Source organism: Phalacrocorax aristotelis, chromosome 1 (assembly GCF_949628215.1).
Source record: "Phalacrocorax aristotelis chromosome 1, bGulAri2.1, whole genome shotgun sequence".
In the NCBI taxonomy this organism is placed as follows: domain Eukaryota; kingdom Metazoa; phylum Chordata; class Aves; order Suliformes; family Phalacrocoracidae; genus Phalacrocorax; species Phalacrocorax aristotelis.
The window spans coordinates 22889081-22909248 of record NC_134276.1 but is presented as its reverse complement, the minus strand read 5'-3'; the positions used below and the strand labels follow the sequence as shown (position 1 = coordinate 22909248).

At 38.2% G+C, this 20168-nt stretch overlaps 1 protein-coding gene across 4 annotated transcripts in view; it reads right to left on the bottom strand.

The window, feature by feature from the left end:
- Positions 1 to 2137: 2137 nt before the first annotated feature.
- WASF3 (WASP family member 3) overlaps positions 2138 to 20168 on the bottom strand; it is a 76826-nt gene continuing 58795 nt past the window's right edge. For 2 of the 4 annotated variants that reach the window (XM_075084046.1, XM_075084038.1), the window contains 6 exons: positions 19722 to 19875; positions 17669 to 17786; positions 11346 to 11521; positions 6207 to 6470; positions 4540 to 4910; positions 2138 to 3817 (listed from right to left, as the gene is read on the bottom strand). In XM_075084046.1, coding sequence (XP_074940147.1) covers positions 3660 to 3817; positions 4540 to 4910; positions 6207 to 6470; positions 11346 to 11521; positions 17669 to 17786; positions 19722 to 19875 — 1241 coding nt within the window. In that variant the 3' untranslated portion in view covers positions 2138 to 3659. Of the gene's footprint in view, positions 3818 to 4539; positions 4911 to 6206; positions 6471 to 7314; positions 7482 to 11345; positions 11522 to 17668; positions 17787 to 19721; positions 19876 to 20168 lie in introns of all 4 variants that reach the window. The other 2 variants (XM_075084064.1, XM_075084055.1) reach the window with 1 other exon arrangement.

The following is a 20168-nucleotide window of genomic DNA, read 5'->3' as shown; positions in this document are numbered from 1 at the left end:
TTACACATTTGCTGTATCCTTAGGTGTGTTGTTTCAAGTGGAAGGGAACACCTTTTTACTATTTAAACTCTGCCTGACACATAAGAGATAACATACCTGAAAAAACACCACAATAATCAATTTCCCAGAATCATTCCCCTTCCTCCCAACGCCATCAGCATACAGCAAACGAGCTCAATTTTGAGCTTGTTCTGCACAGCATGCACCTCTCCCACAAGAAAAGATTTTTTTCCTCATGCAGTTCATTTTAATACAGAGAAATCTGAAATACCTAAAAATCCAACTGATGTCAGTTTAGTCACATGGAAATATCTTTTAACATTCAAAAGACAGCCAGAAAAGCTGTAGAGGCAGTATGCCGAGTGATCATCAGTCCAAACTCCAACCCCAAGTGATAAATGAGCAGTTATAAATGCTCAGATAGCCTCTGAACCAAAATTGCAAGATCATACATACTCAGTTTTTATGTAGAATTGGTGTCTTTGTGCTAAATTACCTGAATTAAGTTCAAATCAAAGATGGAAAATTTCAGTGAAATAAGAACTGAGTGCCAGAGGGACTGGAATTTTCAGGTGAACAGATTAAAGATGAATTCACTTTCCCAGGGAACAACCAAGTCTAAGATGCATAAACAAGCCTGATCAATTTACATTTAGGCTGCTACAGTACACAATTGGATTATCGTGTCATACTGGGAAGAACTACATAAACCAACTGTGTAATACAGTAGTGTAAATTAAGCAGGTATGTTTGTAGTAGGCAGTAATGGATTTGCACTTTACAATGTTGGGGTTGGTGTCATTAACCTACAAACTCGTATTAAAAAAAAAGAGTGGGAAAGGGGGCTTGGTAACACAACTCTCACACTCTGCCCTGTTCTTTCTGAGAGCAAAGCTGTTTAATGCAATTCACTGAAAAAAAAATTTAAAGCTACTGGTAGGGAAATAAATACCTGTTTACACCAGACAAGAGCTTCAACATGGAGCCTGAATCAAGGTGCAAAAGAACTCATAAGTATGCATATTAGGAAAAGCAGCAGTACCTTAAGAGAGTCTGGTTTTGTAGAGTCTAGCCTCCATCCCAGTAAAATCGTGGTTCCTGGGATCACAGGTGGCATTTGGAAGCCTTACATTTTCATTTCCATTCTTTACTGGTAAGGGATAAAGATTAATAGCAAAATCTTACTAATCTAAGGAAAAAAGGCAGGCTCAAAAGTGAGATTTTATTCATATTTGTTACTTATTCACAACCCAAAGTATGATAAAACTGATAAAAACACCCTAGAATAATGTTAGTTTACATCACTAAATTCCATTCACATTTTATTAATAAAATATCAAAAGGAAAATTACAGCATTGCAGGTTCAGAAAAACAGGTTGCCTACTGTGACTGAAAAATCTACGCTACCTTAATTGGTCACAACTGATTGCTTGTTTGATGTTTATTATTTAAAAGTAACATAAATTACAAAATTTCAGACACACCCAGCTTCTGTGCTCATAAAATATATCTTCTGTCATATCAAATTTCAGTACATCAGAAAGAATTTTCTGCTGAGATATTTCATTTCAGCACGTATTAAAGGAACACTGAGAGTACTCTCCCCACCTATACAGGGACATCACTCTGCAGTCCCAGGCATGCTTTCAGCCTGCCCATCCAAAGAATCATTTTGCAAGCCACTGTGCAAGTGCACTGCGATGATCAGAACAAACCACCCCTCAGACTGATGAAAACCACCATCAGGCTACAGCCTACATTCTGTCCTCTGCGCTGGACACACAGACCTCAGACTGCAGGACACAAAATAAAGCAGACTTCAGCTCTGTATTTTAAGGCAAAGACAAAACCAGCTCCAGCTGAAACAGAGATGAGAACCTTCAGCTGCCGCCAATTAAATAGAGCTGTAGTTGCTCACCACAACACAGAGGTTGGTCATACTTTATGGGATAAATTTTAACACCAAGGCTGAGGCAGCATGTTACCACCCTACCATAAAGACAGCCACCACAGACTGCAAAATCATACGCAGATTAAACAGCAATGACGTAGCCAACAGTTTGCATGCAAATATCGTGTTAGACTGTTACATTCTCAGGACTAAAACTGTTAATTGTGTAAACACAAGTTAGATAATTATCTTCCATTTCTCTTTATTTTACATACTTTTCTTTTAAAGAACAGACAGGGCCTCACAAAACAAAGAAGCTTTACCAAATGTTAGACCTGGAATTACACAGACTTCAGTTACAAAGATTAAAACTCTAATCTGGTAAGGAAAGAACTCTTCCCCTGCTATGAATACATTTTTAAAAACCTCATTAGGCAAAGCAGCAGCCTGACTCAGTCCAGAAGAGATAAAAACATAAAAACAAAGAAACATCTTAATACTGTACTGCAAAAAAAAAAAAAAAAGAGGAATTATTTTTAAAGAAAACAGACACAGCATGGCAGCCACTGTTCCTAGGGAAAAAGAAAACAAGTGTATATATATGGTGTAGTACCTAAACAGCCATTGAAACTGTTTTAACTGCCAATGGTATTTATCAATGGATGTACTGGGAAAGAAATACAAAGTATTTTGAGTAAACGTGCTACAGCAAACAGAAAACAATCCGTCATGACTATACATGTACAAATCAACAACAACAAAACTTATTTACAAACATTTATACCTACAGGCATAAAGACCAAGTTTAATACTTGTGAAATGTATCTGATTGCTAGAGGTGGACTGACAGAAGTGCCAATCTTTAGTAATAACAGAGTAACATTTTCTACACTGCAATAACCATATGGCTTTGATCAGGTCTACCCTGAAGTCTTGGCATCTAGCTGATCTGCATCATAAAACTGAAAATCACTACAAACATTTTAACTTTCATTTGTAACATGGATGTGCACCCGCTACCTACCTGAGGGCCCCCAGCGCTCCACCCAACAAGCAGCTAGCAACCTAGGGCTCATACCATTACAAACTGCTCCAGCCTGCTCATAAAATGTTAATTTTTGATCATGTGGATTCATTCTTCAAAGCATACATTTCATCATCTGCTATATTTTTAAGATAAAAAGAAAGATTATCTAAAATCAATTCTGTATGCAAAAAACCCCCTAAGCCCAGAAGTGATTAAAAACAGACTAAGGTGGGCATAATTAGTAACTAATAAAAAAGCTAAAAGTCATATTTATGGAACGCAACACTTCACCCAGTCATATAGATAACTGCCCTCAAAGACTAACAACCAGACCAATTCACAAGTACCTAAGTTGCTTACATAATTAAAAGAATAAGTTGTAAAGTCAAAAAAATATATTTTATCCCTTCAAGATCAGGAAAGTAAAATAAAATGCTGGTTCTGTAACAGTGCAACAACTGCAGCATATTTTGCAGGCAGCACATGATTTGCTACATTTAGTGGCACTTAAGTATTATGCAGTAAATACTTAAAGTAAGACAAGTTTCTGATCTGCATAAGCATAACCACATCATTATTACCAGAGTTGCTAAGCTACAGCATTCTGAATAATAACAATTCAATTTTAGCACTTCGATCACTAGCCTTAATACATGTCAACGTCCTGCTTTACATCTTGCTAAGAAAGTAATCACTGAAGCCGAGTATTTCATGAACTTGCCACTGGGCTTGGACCAGGCTCAATCGGACCAATCATTCTCATCAAACTCTGAATCATCATCAGAATCACTGTATTCCACGGCAATACGTCTTGAAAGGATGGTTGCCACATCATTTCCAACCGGCTCTCGCTTTGCTTCTTGCTCACGTTGCTCCTGCACCTTTTTCAGCTGAATTCCTGTAGAGACAGTTACTCTCAGACAAAGTTTTCTGCACAAGAAATTTTAAATTTCATACTGTTATTTCTGAGTTTTTTGTAGTCTAACAATATATTCAGGAAGGAAAAAAAACAAACGAAACCACTGAGTTAGAAAGCCTCCCCGAGCAAGGAAGAAAGACCAAAAAGGCAGGTTGGCGTCCATTCTCAGAGACAATATACTTCTGGACTTCTAGAACTGCCAACAATATATTAAAACTGAATATTCATTACTGTATAGGTCCTTTTGATCTGAAGATGAAAGTTTTCATAACTGTATTTGGAAATACCATTAGACCTACAGCTCCACATTGTAAGCAAAGTCAGGAACGGCCATTAGTCACTGGTTAAAAATCAGTGGGCTGAAGCCTGGTGGTGGGTAACTCAGTTCTGAACAGAACCAAACATCCATATACATCTACTGGCTACTTTACACGATGAACAGAAGAACTGTTTTCATTTGATTATGTCCACACAAATGCTACAACATATTTAACAAAACTGTACATCTTGGAACGTCAGGCTTCAGAAAAAGATCCAAAGTCAAGGCTGACAAATGTTCCAAGAGATGTGTGGCACCTGTGGTTAACTAATCGCAGTGACATTCTGCCCAGCTGGGAACAGAAGGCATGAACTCAGATCACTAGAAAGCACAGTGCTTTCACAGAAAAAAAAGAAATAGCTAGAACTCAGTGTCCACTTACCCATTCGAATGGCAGCAAGAAGATCGCTCCGTGCATCACTTATTGGCGGCTGCGCAGGTTCATGACGTTTTGCCTCCGTAGCTGGAGAAGCATGCATTGGGGAGGAAGAGAGGGATGAACCTGTAGCAGGAGGGCCCGGAGGGGGAGGAGGTGGGCCAGGAGGAGGAGGAGCAGTGACAACAAGCCCACTAGAAGGAGGAGGATGAGTAGCTGCATATGTAGAGCCAGTCACTAGTCCAGGATGGGACGGTGGTGCAGGAAGCTGAAGGGGACTAACAAATGCAGTTTGTGCTGAAGGAATCATAGGGGGAGGAGGTGGGGGGGGAGGACCTGTAGGATTGTAATAATCCACCATCTGAGCTGGAAGCATCCTATACAAAACAGAACAGAAACATTCAATGCATTGAAAGTTAGAACTCACAGAATCATCACCCCTTAAACTGCTCTCATACAGCGTCAGCTAAACAAAAATCAAAAGGAATTTGAACTGGCGAGTTAAATATGCAAGTGATTATAAACATATGAACTGTCAAATATTCTTAATACACTGAGATTTAAGGCAGATGACGAAGTTAAAGGCTGTGTCCTTTCAGCACTCCACAAAGTGATATTTTTATCTCAACACTCCTGCCTAGTTAAGTATAAAGCTGTATTTGCTATTAAACATCTACTCTGTGAGAATATTAAGTACAATGCCTGTGATGAAGGGACCAAGAAAACTGTAGTGTATCACTTCCATAGAAGGCCAAGTGTTAGAACAAATATTAAGAGATAATAAGACATCAGCACAAAGGACAATGGAGAGTATGAATGGAAAGATTTACCCAAAGGTAAATCACGCATCTCATGTCCTCCTTTAGTCAAGTTTATAAATTTAAAGATTATTTAAATATTATTTAAATGGATATATTTTATTGATATTTTAAAGAGTAGGAACAGGGAAGAGCTGATTTCTTTGTTAAAATTTCATTAAAAGAATTCTGAAGCAGAAAAAAAAAGGAATTTATATAAGAGTTATAAAGTAGGTAAAGAACTAGATATAGAAGACAGGAATTGAAGGGAAGTCACTGATTGGAAAAGCAGATGTTTCCTTGCTCTTGGAGAGGCAGTACTCTGGAGCAAGCCTTCTGTCAGAATCGACTCAGGCAAAATATCTACATAGGAGTTTGATAAATTAATATCTTGAATTATGGAGGGAACTTGATTCTGTATCTGAGGAGATCCCTTCCAATTCTGTCATAAGCTCATTTAAAAACTCATTTCAGGGATGCTGCAAAAACTACGTTATAAAGCTACGTTAATCACTTCCAGCAATACTTTTCCTGCATGTTTCCTGAAGTTTAAAGTATTATTCAAATTATGCTGTAACTATTTTCCACTTAAAAGGAAAATTATCCCCTTTTTAATAGTATATTAGGAACGCTTAATATTTTACAAGCATATTGATTTCACATTCAATACACAGTTCATTAATTCTGCTTTCACTGTTTCTTCACCTAAATCCAGTTCATACATAGAAATTATACCAATTTTTTTCTGTCCTCCCCAGAAAGGTAACTAATACATATAGGATCTTTTTGTGTGTACGCACTATATGTCATGGTGGCTATGAAAAACATCAATCCCTCTAGTTTTGTCAAGAATCACTGGAATAAATCAGTTTTTACCCATATTCCGCTGGTACCACAGGTGCTGAGCTATGTTGGCCATCTGAAGGCTGGGGTGGAGGTGGAGGTGGTTGCTGAGGTCTGTTTAAAGTAGCATGTCGTACGGTGGTGGAGGGTGGCCTGTATTCATGCTCATGGCTTTGGGATGCTGCCATGTACTGTGGACCATCTCCTGTTCCGTATGAAGGCATTGCTACCTGCTGATGGAGGGAATGATTCGGAGTAGCAGGATAAGAATAATCTGTAACATCAGATGCATGGGACCTAAAATTAAAGTAAATGGATGCAAAAGAAGAGATTGTGTGAGTGTAACAGGGTATTATCTAAACAGTTCACAAGAAAAGCTAAAAAGAATGCAATCAGAATTATTTTTCTTGCAACAGGACTCCCTGATTATCAAGCACCATTCCCTCGTAAGTCCACAGAAAGCACAAGAACAAATGCAACAAAGAAATCATGGATCAGCTTAACATGACTTGAAAATAAATTAGTCTGAGAAGTCAGCAGAAAAGGACTGAAATTGAACATTTTCAATACTAGCTAGCTGCATGCAGAATGTCCTACTATGATGCAGACCAAAAAAAATTTAGAGCTTTCTCCAGATTTGAGAGTTCTTTAGTAGCCATAAGGAGGTATATTGGTTTTGTCAATGATTTTGACAGTCCATTGTTTGGAACGATAATACTTATCAGGCCTGCCTTAAGTGAACAATGGCAGCAGAAAAAGGAAAGCAATACTGCAAGCGCTCACAATTATGAAGAATATATTTTACCAAAGCAGAGAAAACCAATTTCAAAAGTTAGAAAACATGTTTTATTTTGTTCGCACAATTAATCTTGCTGGAAAGGCTTAGAGAAACTGGGAAATGTAAATATTAGTTGAGCAGAGAGTTCATAAAGATACAAAGTCTAGGATGCTCTGTCAAATAAGCCCAAGAGAGGGAGCAAAAGGATCTCTTCATCCCATTACTGCCAATAGTTGTTTTAGTAATGAACAATCATGCAGCCTGGCTTTTAGTGAACACAGTAAACTGATGCACTTATCTGTAAGACTGGAAGCAAGGTAAGCAACAAAAAGCCAGGGCTTTGAGTAAAACAAAACGACAAACCCTTTGGGCATTTTGTCCTCTTTCATGCTTCCTGCCTGTTCCATTTTCTTTGCGTCACTCATGAACTCAATGCCCATTTTCCTTCTCTCCCACTCTTCTTTTCTTGTTCTTACTTTTCTCACATTAATTTGCTGGTTTCTGTTTGGATTCAGCTTGTGTTTCTCTCTCTAAAGTACAATAAGTATAACAAATGCATTGTAAATTGCCGCAGTCTGGACACATGGATGTCAATGTTGTGCAATTGTAAATGCCTTACAATTAGCAAACGGGAAGAAACATGAGGGCTTTTTTTACTTTAGCATTAAAAAAGAATAACAATATAGCCAAACACACTTCTTTTGGACCTTATTTAAAGAACACTGCTCATGCAGTAGCTGTCAGCATGAAAATATCTCTGAAACCAGTGCTTATTTCTATATGTATGTTTTTTTAATAGCTTAGTTCATACAGCTAAGACCACCCCAAGATAAAAAATAGAAACCCTTCTTTCCACCTCACTACCACTGACAAAATTAACCCGTCATGCACGTAAAACAGATTTCAGGATTCAATCACTGATATTTGATTCACTGAAATTTAAAAGTTCTCCATACATTATAAAATTTGAAAGGCTTATATAAGTACAAGATATCTGTCATACCCCAACATTTATATCCAACATAATTATACATCCTACAATTTCTGCTTAAAAAAAAGCCCTACAGATTGCAATATTATGGATATCTGCAAAGAGTCAAATACATGCTGACATTGCTAGGAGATAAAACCAAATCACTTCAAGATGATTATTTACACTCGGGAATCCTGGAAGCAAGATGCCTTAAGGCTAGAAGAAGACTCAAAATGTGTGAAATGCAGAACTCATGATGAAAAAATCCACACCTTGCAATTGAGAGCTGAACATCAATGTCATTTTACCAGATCAACCTATGGAAACCATAGTCTTAATGAAAGATTGCAGGCTGACAAACACGAGACAACATTTTGCATTATAAACTATAAAAAGAAATTGTCAGTTAAAAGATTTTAGACAGAGGGATCTGAATATATTATTGAAGCAGCAGTAGCAATTTCCTTTTTTTTTTTTCTGTTTCGATTACAAGAGGATTACACTTCACAAAGACCAAAACAAAAGGTCTGAGCAGATATTTTTTTTTAATTAACCTCCACTGGCCAGCAGACTCAATGTGTCAGTCCCCACTTTTGCAGTGGTGGCTGCTTCCTCAGCCTAGCAATTCAACAATTTAAACACTAAATTGTTGTACACTTTTTCCAGTAGAATCTATTTATTTCTAACATTACTGCTAGTAATTAACCACGACAGGAAATAACAAGTAGGAAAATCCTCTAGTGAGACCAGCTTAGCGAAACAACTCAGACTTCTGTGCACACTGGAAAAATGTAACTCCCACTGAGCTCAAACGGAACCTCAGAATACAAACTCTGCTGTGCGTCTCTAAGCAGAAATTTCTGCTATTTTAAACAATAGCCACTTCCTCTGAGCTCAAGATCGATGCATCCCCAGGAGGAAGAAGTCAAGCATAGGAGCCAGGAGACCTGCGCAGAAGACCAAAGGGCTTCTAGAGAAACTCAAACAGAAGAATGAGGTTCACAGTATGTGGAAAAAGGGACTGGCCACTTGAGAGGAATATAGGAATGTTGTCAGGATATTCAGAGATGCAACCACGAAGGCCAAGGCCCACTCGGAATTAAATCTGGCAAGGGATGTCAACAAAGGATAACAAAAAGGGCTTCTTTAAATACATCAGCGGTAAAAGGAAGACTGGGGATACAGTGGGCCCACTGCTGAAAAGGTAGGGGCCCTGGTAATGCAGGATGCAGAGAAGGCGGAGTTACTGAATGCCTTCTTTGCCTCGGTCTTTACTGCTAAGGCTGGCCCTTAGGCATCTCAGCCCCCAGAGGTGACAGAAGAAATCTTGAGAAATTACTTTATCCCCTTTGTTGAGGATTGGGTCAGAGATCACCTATGCAAACTGGATCCTCACAAATCCATGGGCCCCAACGGAATGCACCCATGAGTGCTGAGGGAGCTGGCGGATGTTCTTGCTGAGCCACTCTCCATCACCTTTGAAAGGTCGTGGAGGACAGGGGAGGTGCCCGAGGACTGGAGAGCAGCAAATGCCACTCCAATCTTCAAAAAGGGCAATACTTTTGAAAGTATAGGCCAGTCTCACCTCCATCCCTCGAAAGGTGATGGAGCAGTTCATCCTGGAGGTCATCTCCAGGCATGTAGAGGACAAGAAGCTTATCAGAAGCAGTCAACATGGATTCACCAAGGGGAGGTCATGCTTGACCAACCTGATAGCCTTCTACAATGGTGTGACTGCCTGGGTCAACGAAGGGAGAGCAGTACATGTTGTCTAACTTGGCTTCAGTAAGACATTCGACACTGTCACCCATAGCTTCCTCACAGACAAGCTAAGGAAGTGTGGGTTGGATGAGAGGACAGTGAGGTGGATAGAGAACTGGCTGAACAGAAGAACTCAGAGGGTTGTGATCAATAGGGCAGAGTTTGGTTGGAGGCTCGTAACTAGTGGTGTTCCCCAGGGGCCTGTGCTGGGTCCAGTCCTGTTCAACATATTCATCAGTGACCTGGATGATGGGACAGAGTGTAACCTCAGCAAGTTTGCTGATGATACCAAGCTGGGAGGAGCGGCTGATACACCAGGAGGCTGTGCTGCCATCCAACGAGACCTGGACAGGCTGGAGAGCTGGGCCGAGGGGAACCTCATGAAATTCAACAAGAGCAAGTTCAAGGTCCTGCCCCTGGGGAGGAACAACCCCAGGCACCAGGACAGGCTGGGGGCTGACCTGCTGGAAAGCAGCTCTGCTGAGAAGCACCTGGGAGTGCTGGTGGACAGCAGGCTGACCCTGAGCCAGCAATGTGCCCTTGTGGCCAAGAAGGCCAACAATATTCTGGGCTGCATTAAAAGGAGTGTGGCCAGCAGGTTGAGGGATATTATCCTCCCCCTCTACTCAGCCCTAGTGAGACCACATCTGGAGTACTGTGTCCAGTTTTGGGCCCCCCAGTTTAAAAGGGATGTGGAACACCTTGGGCAAGTCCAGTGGAGAGCTACCAAGATGATCAGGGGACTGGAGCATCTCCCTTATGAGGAAAGGCCTTATGAGGAGAGACCTTTGTTCAGCCTGAAGAAAAGACTGAGGGGGCATCTTATCAATACCTATAAATATCTGAAGGGTGGGTGTCAAGAGGATGGGGCTGGACTCTTTTCAGTGGTGCCCAACAACAGAACAAGGGTCAACAGGCACAAGTTGGAACACAGGAAGTTTCACCTAAATATGAGAAAAAAACTTCTTTCCTGTGAGGGTGCCAGAGCAGTGGAACAGGCTTCCCAGGGAGGCTGTGGAGTCTCCTTCCCTGGAGACATTCAAAACCTGCCTGGGATCAGTCTTGTGCTCCATGCTCTAGGTGTCCCTGCTCAAGCAGGGGGGTTGGACAAGATGATCTCCAGAGGTCCCTTCCAACCCCTACCATTCTGTGATAATGTTGCACCTGGTTTTGTAGCTTGCTTAGACAAATATAGCATCAATTAAGCTGAACTGTTCTCCCATTAAAGCATCCTTTTAGAGGCAAAAGTATACCTGAGTTGATTACAGAAAAATATTTATTAAGCTATCAGGAGCATAACATATGACAAACTAGGCACAAAGTAAGAGGTACTGACATTATTAGTAGAGACAGATTTAAATGCTTTTGCAGCTGTAAGTACTCAGGATGAAACAAAGTATACAGCAAACACTTATTTCACTACAGTGCATAACATTACAATCACAATATGCTTATCTGAAGCTGAGGAAGAAAAAATAATGATTAATTACAGAATTTGTTATATTATTTGTGCTTTAAAATAATTTTGAGAAGGACTTGAAAACATGCATCGTATGTTTTGTCCATTCTAACTATTCCCAGCCAGTAAAAATACCTAATTCTTCTCAGTATTTCTGAACATACAACTGTGGTATAACAAACAGCTTTGCTGTAAACAGACCTAGTATCTGGGGACAGTGATCCCTCGGAAGATGCTCCATGGTACACACTTTGAGACAACCTGTTGTCAGGTCTAAGCTCTTTGTCATATGCCATCATATTCCACTCCTGGCGTCTGTTCCTGGCTTTTCTAACCTTTTTCACCTCACGGGTGGTGCCATCTATACGCTTTTGCTCCTGATGTTCAAACAAAAGAAATAAAGCATGCAAAGAGAGAAAAAAGGAAAGGAAAAAAGCTGGTTAAAATGCTGTTAGAGCGCATGAAAATAAGACCAGATTTACAGATGAAGCCAAGTCTTCATAAAATTCGTCTGCACTGAAAATGAGAATATCTCCGTAACCTATGAACCTCCTCAGTAGTAAGACTGCTGCTTTGCCCTCTATCTTTAGGATGCACATGCCAGTGATACCAACCTACTGTTTTTTTTTCCCCAACACAGACAGAAATGTGACTGATTTTAAAAACCAGAAAGTTTAACTTCTGAAGTCATATGTCATTTATTTAGACTGTCCTGAAGCACTTGTAATTTCCTTCTGCAAATCTATCTTGTGAGAATATGTTAAATATGCTTAGGGTTATTTTGGTTATTCGTTAGGGTCACAATCACCTGAGGCCTTGGGGAATTATATAAAAATTGGAAACACTTTCCTATTTCACAGTCTACTTGAAATTACTTTTGCTTTAACATCCTCTCCCTTCTTAGATCTGATTAACTACCAAAATTCCTCATAGTTTTTCCTCATCATTGTTTCCCATTATCCTATATAAAAATGAATGACACTAATTCCCTCTGCAACATGTCAGTAATATTTAGGCCAATAATATACTACAGCTTGGTAGCTTCATGACAGATCAGTCTGTTTAGTTTTTTAAATATTTCTGTATAATTTCAGGCCCAATCAATGTCAGTGTTTGTCTATCAGTAAGACCTCCTAATAGTGGCAGTCAATGCTTTCACACCCCTGAAACACTGTCCTCACCTACTTCTGACTACTCAGCATGAATATTAAAACCATATTGGTGCTTCAGTAGGGAAATAAGCAAGTTTACACAAACAAAACTGAGAAGATCATTTATGTACTACTCCTTTTCTCAACACTTAAGAGCATTGATTTTTTTTAAAATCAGCTCTAGAGACCACATCTTACAATCATAATTAATAAATAGGTTAAATATGTTTTATCTATTAGTAAGTTGGTATTAGGCTTTTGGCTGCTAGAAAAATAGTTTGTCAGGAAAGAATGATATTGGTATTCTGAGAATGTAGTCATATCCAATCACACTTAGAGAAAAGCTCGGTAAAATGCTGATATGCAAGCATTTTATTGTGGAATTTCTACCTTCAAAGTAAGGGATAATAGCTCAAAAGCCAGCCTCACAAAAAAGAAAAAAGGTACATCACAGATGAACACAGGTAATTTACCTTTACTCAAACTGTCAAACAGCACAGAGTAAATAATTCTGAAATAATCTATTTGGCATTATACAACTAACAAAAACCTATCAGATGGCTTGCTTTGGATCTCTTGCTTGTTCACACATGTCCATATGAGGGACCTGCTGATCCACATCTGCTAACATTAAAAAGACTTTTCTCTGTCATTCTTAAGTTCAACATCCAAATGTTCTGACAGGACTTGCTCATTCCTGGCCCCTGCAGTGAATAGGTTTTTGATCTGATTCATGCTCTTAGTTGTATGGTTTTGTTTTAGGTCCCATGAGGAGCAGGGAGATGGACTCGGTGATCCATATGGGTCCCTTCCAACTTGAGATATTCTATGATGCAATATTAAGTAAAAATCATCACCTTGGTTCTTAATTACTTCCTATAAAATCTTTTTCCTCTAACTTTAGAATCACACCCTTTTTTTATCCAGGTTTTGAAAAGCTTTACTTCCCCGTCTAATACCACTTCTTCACATCAGAATTTCCCAGTACAGGAACTAGAGGAGAAGGGAGACAGAGTCAGTCATGGTTTATTTTAAATATAGAGAGATTTGCTAATTGCCATGCTTGAATATGGTTAAAGGCTCTACAGCTGTCCTTTTCGTTCGATTGCTGCAAAAATTTGTTTTCATTTGTGACTTTAACCTTGGTTCATTTATTAAGATTGTTATTAAATCATGATAGATTTCAGAGGAAAGTACAAGCAAGCCTTTTGGTTAACAGAAAATACGCTTTAGTTTTTTATTCTCACAGAAGAGTAACTCCATTTTCTAAGGCTCACAACTACGTATTTCTTACAAGTTTCTACGTAAAGTAAATATCTGCCTTTTGACCAATATACGATGGTCCTCAGAAGATAATTATTTTGATACAATTCCTGCACAATCAGGAGTGCTTACATGACTGCTTACATAAAATCACCTATTTAAAAATTTTGTTTTAAAGAGATCATGATGTATTTATGAAAAAGGCAAATACATAAAAGGTAAAAAAAGGTCAAAAAACAATCACAAAGCTTAGCTTACTTTCACTGAAACAGATTTCATTTGGGTACATTGTTCCAGACCAGCATGTGTAAGCGTGCTAATGAATATATATGTTGGAACCCTTTCAACTCACACAATACTAAACCCTACTGATATTGATTTTTGGATTAAATGTTATATTAATACATCTCTAAAACATTTTATTTCTTCTAAAGCAGTGGAGCAGGCTAATTAACAGCAGTTGACAAAACCTCTAACTACATACCTCTAAGTAGTTTTAAGTTGTTCCAGTAATACTTTCATTGCCTCGATAAACAATGGTGACAGCTCTAGTTTTAGTATCTAGGGCAATGACAACAGAGTCCTGGGGGAGCTGAAGCCTTTCAAAATAACTACAGTTAGAAATATTTCTTAGGAAAGTTAGGCAGTATTAAGAGGAGTTACTTCCTTTAACCGAGTGTAATAGAAGCTGCGGCAGACAGGTGTATGCTGTAGGTTAAGCCAGAAAACAGGTACATCATTCAACTGTTGGCAGGAAGTGATTTCAGCAAACACAACAAACATTAGAGCCCTCAAACAAGGTTAAGTTCATTTTAAGTTTGATACTTACATCAAGAGTTAGCAAATGATACTTCAAGCATCTTAAGAATTAGAGCTAGTAATAGAAAGTAGCTTCAGCAAGTATTTGCAGTACTTTCCAAAAACTGGAAGCATGAGCAGAGAGTATTTCCTGACTTCACAAGTGTACAAGACCCTATCAATCACTAATCACCAAGAATTATTTTTTAAATACAAGCTCCCAAATGTAAAGATTTCTACTTATTTAAGTAACTAATCATTCCTCAGAAAAAATGGGAACAATAAGAAGCAAAGTAGAACAACTTTCCTTTGGCTAACCAACAGCTAACAACTGGCCTACTGCCTATTGCCTACTGCAATCATTCAATTCAGAATATAACTGATGTATGCAAAAGTCAAAACTAACTTCATTTAACTCTTAGGCACTGATTGAGAGTTTGACAGTAAAAAAAAAAAAAAAGACTACACCACGGATTTTAAACTAAGAATTAAAATTACAGTTGTCTTCTGAGAAAAAGTTCAGCTGAAGGAGCCAAATCAGAGGAAGCCTGTGTTAGATTTCTTCAGTTAAACTGAATATAGAAACAAGTATGATATTTGCAGGCAGGAAAATTAAACTCCTCACAAACTTTCTGCTGCAACAGCTCAAGCATTCAAGGCAAATTAATCAGAAGGAAAAATAATATTGGAAAACTAATTCTCTAGTGCAAGGAGTACTCTCAGGCTTCACTGACCACCTGAAAAATTGAGGCTAAAACCCAGCTATATTTGGTCAGCTGAGCAGGACTGCATTTGGATGTCTAGTTTATGATTTGCTAAATAATACACATTTCAGCTGCATAGCTTCTCAACAACTTTCACATTTTGTGCTTCTGTGGAGTATAAACTGCATAAGGAATTATCTTTTAGTAGCTTCAAAATACAACTTCAGCCACAAAATTGTTAATAGATGCTCTGGATTCATTCCTGGTCACTGCTACCATAAGGACTAGACCAAAAGAAAATGAGAGTCTGTTAAGCAACCTGTGGAACAAATGGTGCCTGTGAGACATCCCACCTAAACCTTCCAGCTCTCTAAAGGTTCCAGATGATAAAAAGCTCATTTGCACACCAGCTTCTGGAAAGCTAAAAACCAGATTTCTTCCTGTCAGAAAGTGACACCTATCCATGCAGACTCAGATCTACACTTTCTTCTTAGTTGGTCTTGTTACATATTTCATCAAATTATATAACACTTCAGGTACAATTTATCAACGAGTATTTCTACGAAGTATGGCTATAATCGTACGTGATTGGAACTGAGCATATTTTATGCCTGGTTTGTGGACTGTAGTAAGACAATTAACATCTAAAAAAATATACCATGGATGGAAATAAGTGAGATGTGTTACCTAAAACACAGTCTATAAAGTGGTTTTGTAAAAATCTCTCTAAAGCTATCAAACACATTTTCTTATAATTTATTTTAAAAGCTTTTGTATTTTTTCCTTTTTTTCTCTCTTTAATATTAAATCAGAACAAAAAATTTAGCAGTTAATATTTTCTTTTTATCCCTCTCTCTAGTGAAAAGATTAGATTTGAAGGGAAAAAGGTGGGAGGAAATACCCAAAGAGTGCAATTATCCCTATATACTTTTTAATAACGAAATACTGAATTAAATATAAAAAACCCACAACTAAACTAGAGAATGAAAGCTTCTTTAATTGCTTCCAGTCTTTTCATCAGCTCTGTGCCTTACTATACTGAGAATACAGTGTGATTATAATCTTGCCTATACATTTGTATACAATTATCCAAATAACCAAGTGACTATTTTCCAATACTTTGCTTTTCAGTAACTTCTTCCGAAAATGTTTACTCAGCTTTTTCACCTATTTTTAATATTTCAATACCGAGATACCTTTCAGAACAGAAAACATTGACTCATACTCCTAACAGGAAGACCTGATTAATTTCTTCCAGAACTTTTGAAAACATGAATTCACAAAATGTTTTAGTTAAACCAAGTCTTCCTGTTTTGTTTAAAGATATTATAGTCAGAAAGTTTTGTCTAGCAACAGGAACAAGGAACTTCAGAATTTTATAAAAACAGAGTAGTAAAGCTTCCCAGTCATGCCCTACAATTTGATTTCTAAGCAGATACCATATTTATTAGCATATATAAACACATGCATTACACATGATGAATATGCACAGATATACATTCGGGTGTTGTCATGGTCAGTTAGACATTATGTATATACACTGGTGTATAATACATATATATGCTGATACATTACGATACCTGCTTATATATACGTATGTATAGGTATGCTAGAATTATGATACATATATGCATATGAACATACACACATGTATGTGTACTGAAAACCAAGCAGCTTCCTTCTATTTCCTCTGAGCAGTCTATGCATCTTGTTTAGATTCCTTTTATTTTAAATCCCTTATCTCTCACTGAGCCTGTCTAAAAGGGCACTTTTTGCCAGATAAGATAGGCAGTCATTGCTTCAACTTTCCTTCTTCACTTCCTTTTTTTCAGAATTGTCTTCAAAAATCTTAAAGCCCTCAGATTTGATTAAAAAATTGACAAAGAAACTGCAGAAGTAGCAACTAATTTCTTCATTCAAAACTAAAATCCATTAAGAAAATCTTGATTGAATCAGAATACACTTCTTGGATGAAACAGCTGAAGATATTCCAGAAAGCCTGAAGACACTTTCCTATGAAAAAAACTTTTTATTCTTTGTTCCATCTAAGTTTAAAGCAAACACAATATTACTCCTAAAATTAATCTTCTCTTGCTGCTGAACCACAGAATAATTTTGCTGTGCATTATCATCTTACAGACTTGTAACAGGTGTAGAAAAGTGAAGAGTTACTATCAAGGAATTAAAAAACCCGAAGTATTTACTTCTGAATAAGCTCATGTTTTGCTACAGGAGTTGACGCTGCTGGATAAAAGTAGTATGAAAAGAAAGGAAGCTGTAATTCAAACTCCTTTCCCCCTCCGCCCAAATCACAGTGTCTTTTTCTGAAGCACAACAGGGCTATTTTGCTGAGTCCTAATAAACAGATACTGGCAACAGATTAAAGAAAGGATCTTAGATGACCACAGCAGTCCTAAAATTCAATTTGCCAACTTCTTAAAATAGACAGTATGAGCTACAAAAATTGAACCAAATGAATCTACAGCCACGTATAAAGAGAAGTAGTCTTTCCATGCGCAAAAGCTAAGTATGACCTAGCAATTTTTATGCCTGAACACACATACACAAATTGTAATACATACATTTGCTATTATGTTTCTGGTTTTACCTTTTGTCTCCTCTTCTCTTTTCGCTTATCTTCAGTATCTTGTAACATTTTTTCTTTCCAAAGATCAAAAAAATAGGAAGGATCAGTATAGAATTTCAATCCATCTTTCTTATCATCCCTGGAAATACAGAAGAAGAAATGGTAAGAAAATATGAATTAGTATTTTTCAAATCAACAAAACTCACCTTTGACAATCATCCAAGCTTCATCATCTTTGCCTTATAGGATCACAGCATGCTAATGCCACTCTTTGTAGTTTCAGCTTACAATTGGCTTGATTCGTGCCAAAAACTTCAGGGGAAAGGGGTGGAATCCACAGCCTTTTGGAAGGCATGCTCCCAGGCTATGCCTCAGCAGAGCTCAGCAGGAGCTGACTAGGCTCCTGCATCAGCTGGCTCACCAGAGTGAAATTCACTGGTGCTGCCAGACCACCACTGCCAAGACAGGATGTGTAGGGAACAGAAGCATAAGAATGGAACTGCCTCAAAAGAACTGGAAAAGGAGTATTTGGCTCAATCCAGATGGGTCTTAAGATCTGAATTTAGGAACAACGTAGGTCTGAGGACCTTCATCCTTATGACAGGAAGCACGAGACAGCAGCTATTCTCAGTGGAACTCTTCCAACTAGGGGAAAGTCTAGGAAAGGGGTGACAACTGGAGGGTTGAATCCTACCAGAGACCAGGAGGTTGAGAGCACGCTAATCTGGGCTTGACAGCTCCAATTGGCAGTAGAAGCCAAGGACACTCAAGACTAAGAAGCCACAGAAAAGGTATGCTATCAAATCCTAATTTAACCCCATGGCCTGGAAACAGGGAATCTTCTAATATCCTAAACTCCTGGAAAGCAACAGGTATAGGGGGAGTTACTAATTTCTACCAGGCAAGATCTAGAGCAACGGAGATCCAGCACACAAAAACCTTACAACCACTGGAGCAGCGTACAGAGAACAGATCTGGTATACTGCCTGGTCATACAGCCATAAAACCCTTATTTTATTTGTGGGTCCTCATTACAAATGTCTAACCTACAGAAGGGGGTACTGGGGCTACTCTTCCACCCCTCCAGCTTCAGTCAGACTACAACTGAAGTTCATTTAAGCTTTGTCCAAGGCAAATACAAATAATTTCAATTCAGCAGATGTAAAAAAAACTTAGCAAGAAATATAATTCAAGTAAATTTCACTAACATGTCCCTAACAAAACAGGAATAACAATAAAGGTCACTGACACTGTCATCCAGATACGTTATTAGGACATAGCTGTGCAGAACAGCTGATCAATAACAACTCTTACTAACTGGACGCCTATAAACAAACACCACCATTGCCTAACAGCAGCAAAATCCAGGTCCTGTAAGTGTAACAATTTTACCTTCCAAGTAAAAGCTCTTAAAAACAAAATACATTGCAAATGCTTTGCTAAGTCATTCCTTAAATTTCAAATAATTTACTGCAGATTGAGTTCCACCATTACACAGACACCTTGCAATCTAGTACCTCTCAAAAGTTGAAGGACACAGTAAAAACACGTTGTCCACAACCCTTCGGACATTCATGAACTACAATAAACTTAAAGGAAACAGTAAAAGAAAACAGGAAACAAAGTCCTGCTTGTTGCTTTTTTATTCACCAGTAAGTAACTAGGAAAAGAAAAGGTAAAGATGGTGTGTGCACAGGTGTGTATATTTTGGGGGGAAGAGGGAGAATAGGGGGACAGCTAAAGGAACAAATCCATCTTTCCTGATAAATAAACCAAAGAAAGCAGTTTGGTATGCTATTAATTTTCTTTTCACTTTTTACATAATCAGTGGCCCTTGCTCTCCGATCCTGTGCTGCCGTGTAACACTTATGCTGACATATGATGGCTTTTTTCTGGTACAACTTATGATTTTAAGTGTAGCAATACCAATTTTGTTTCCACGAACAGCGAAGTCCCCAGAAAAACAAACCTCAAGAACGAATACAGCTTTTCCCTTCTGCTATAATTATTCTCTGCGTACAACTAGGAGATAAAGGACAAAGTACAAGAGCATAAACAATGAATATTTCCGTACCTATAAGGTGAAAGAATATTCAGAGGTGGAGGTTTGTCACTCTGATTATAAATATCAGCCACTGGGTTAGGAATGCTGTTCTTTGAAACTACCTGCTGATCTTGAATTGTTGAGCTCTTGAATGCTTTCTTCATGTTGATATCCTGTAATGATACTGTTAAAAACAAGAATACGTATGTCACAGGTCTGAAATTAACATAAGTGGATAAACAAAGTCCATTTTACACTAGCTATTTAAAATATTTTCAGCAAAATACAGAATGAAAACTGAAAGGTTTTTCTTTAGTGGATAACCATGACATTTAAGCACAAAGGCATACAAGAATTACCATAATAAATCAGATTTAAATCCCACTTGGTCCAGAACCTCGCTTAAAATAATGGGACTACGGACCGTGCCTTCGAAGATAATGCAAAAATCTTGTCACATGCAGATGTCCAATTATC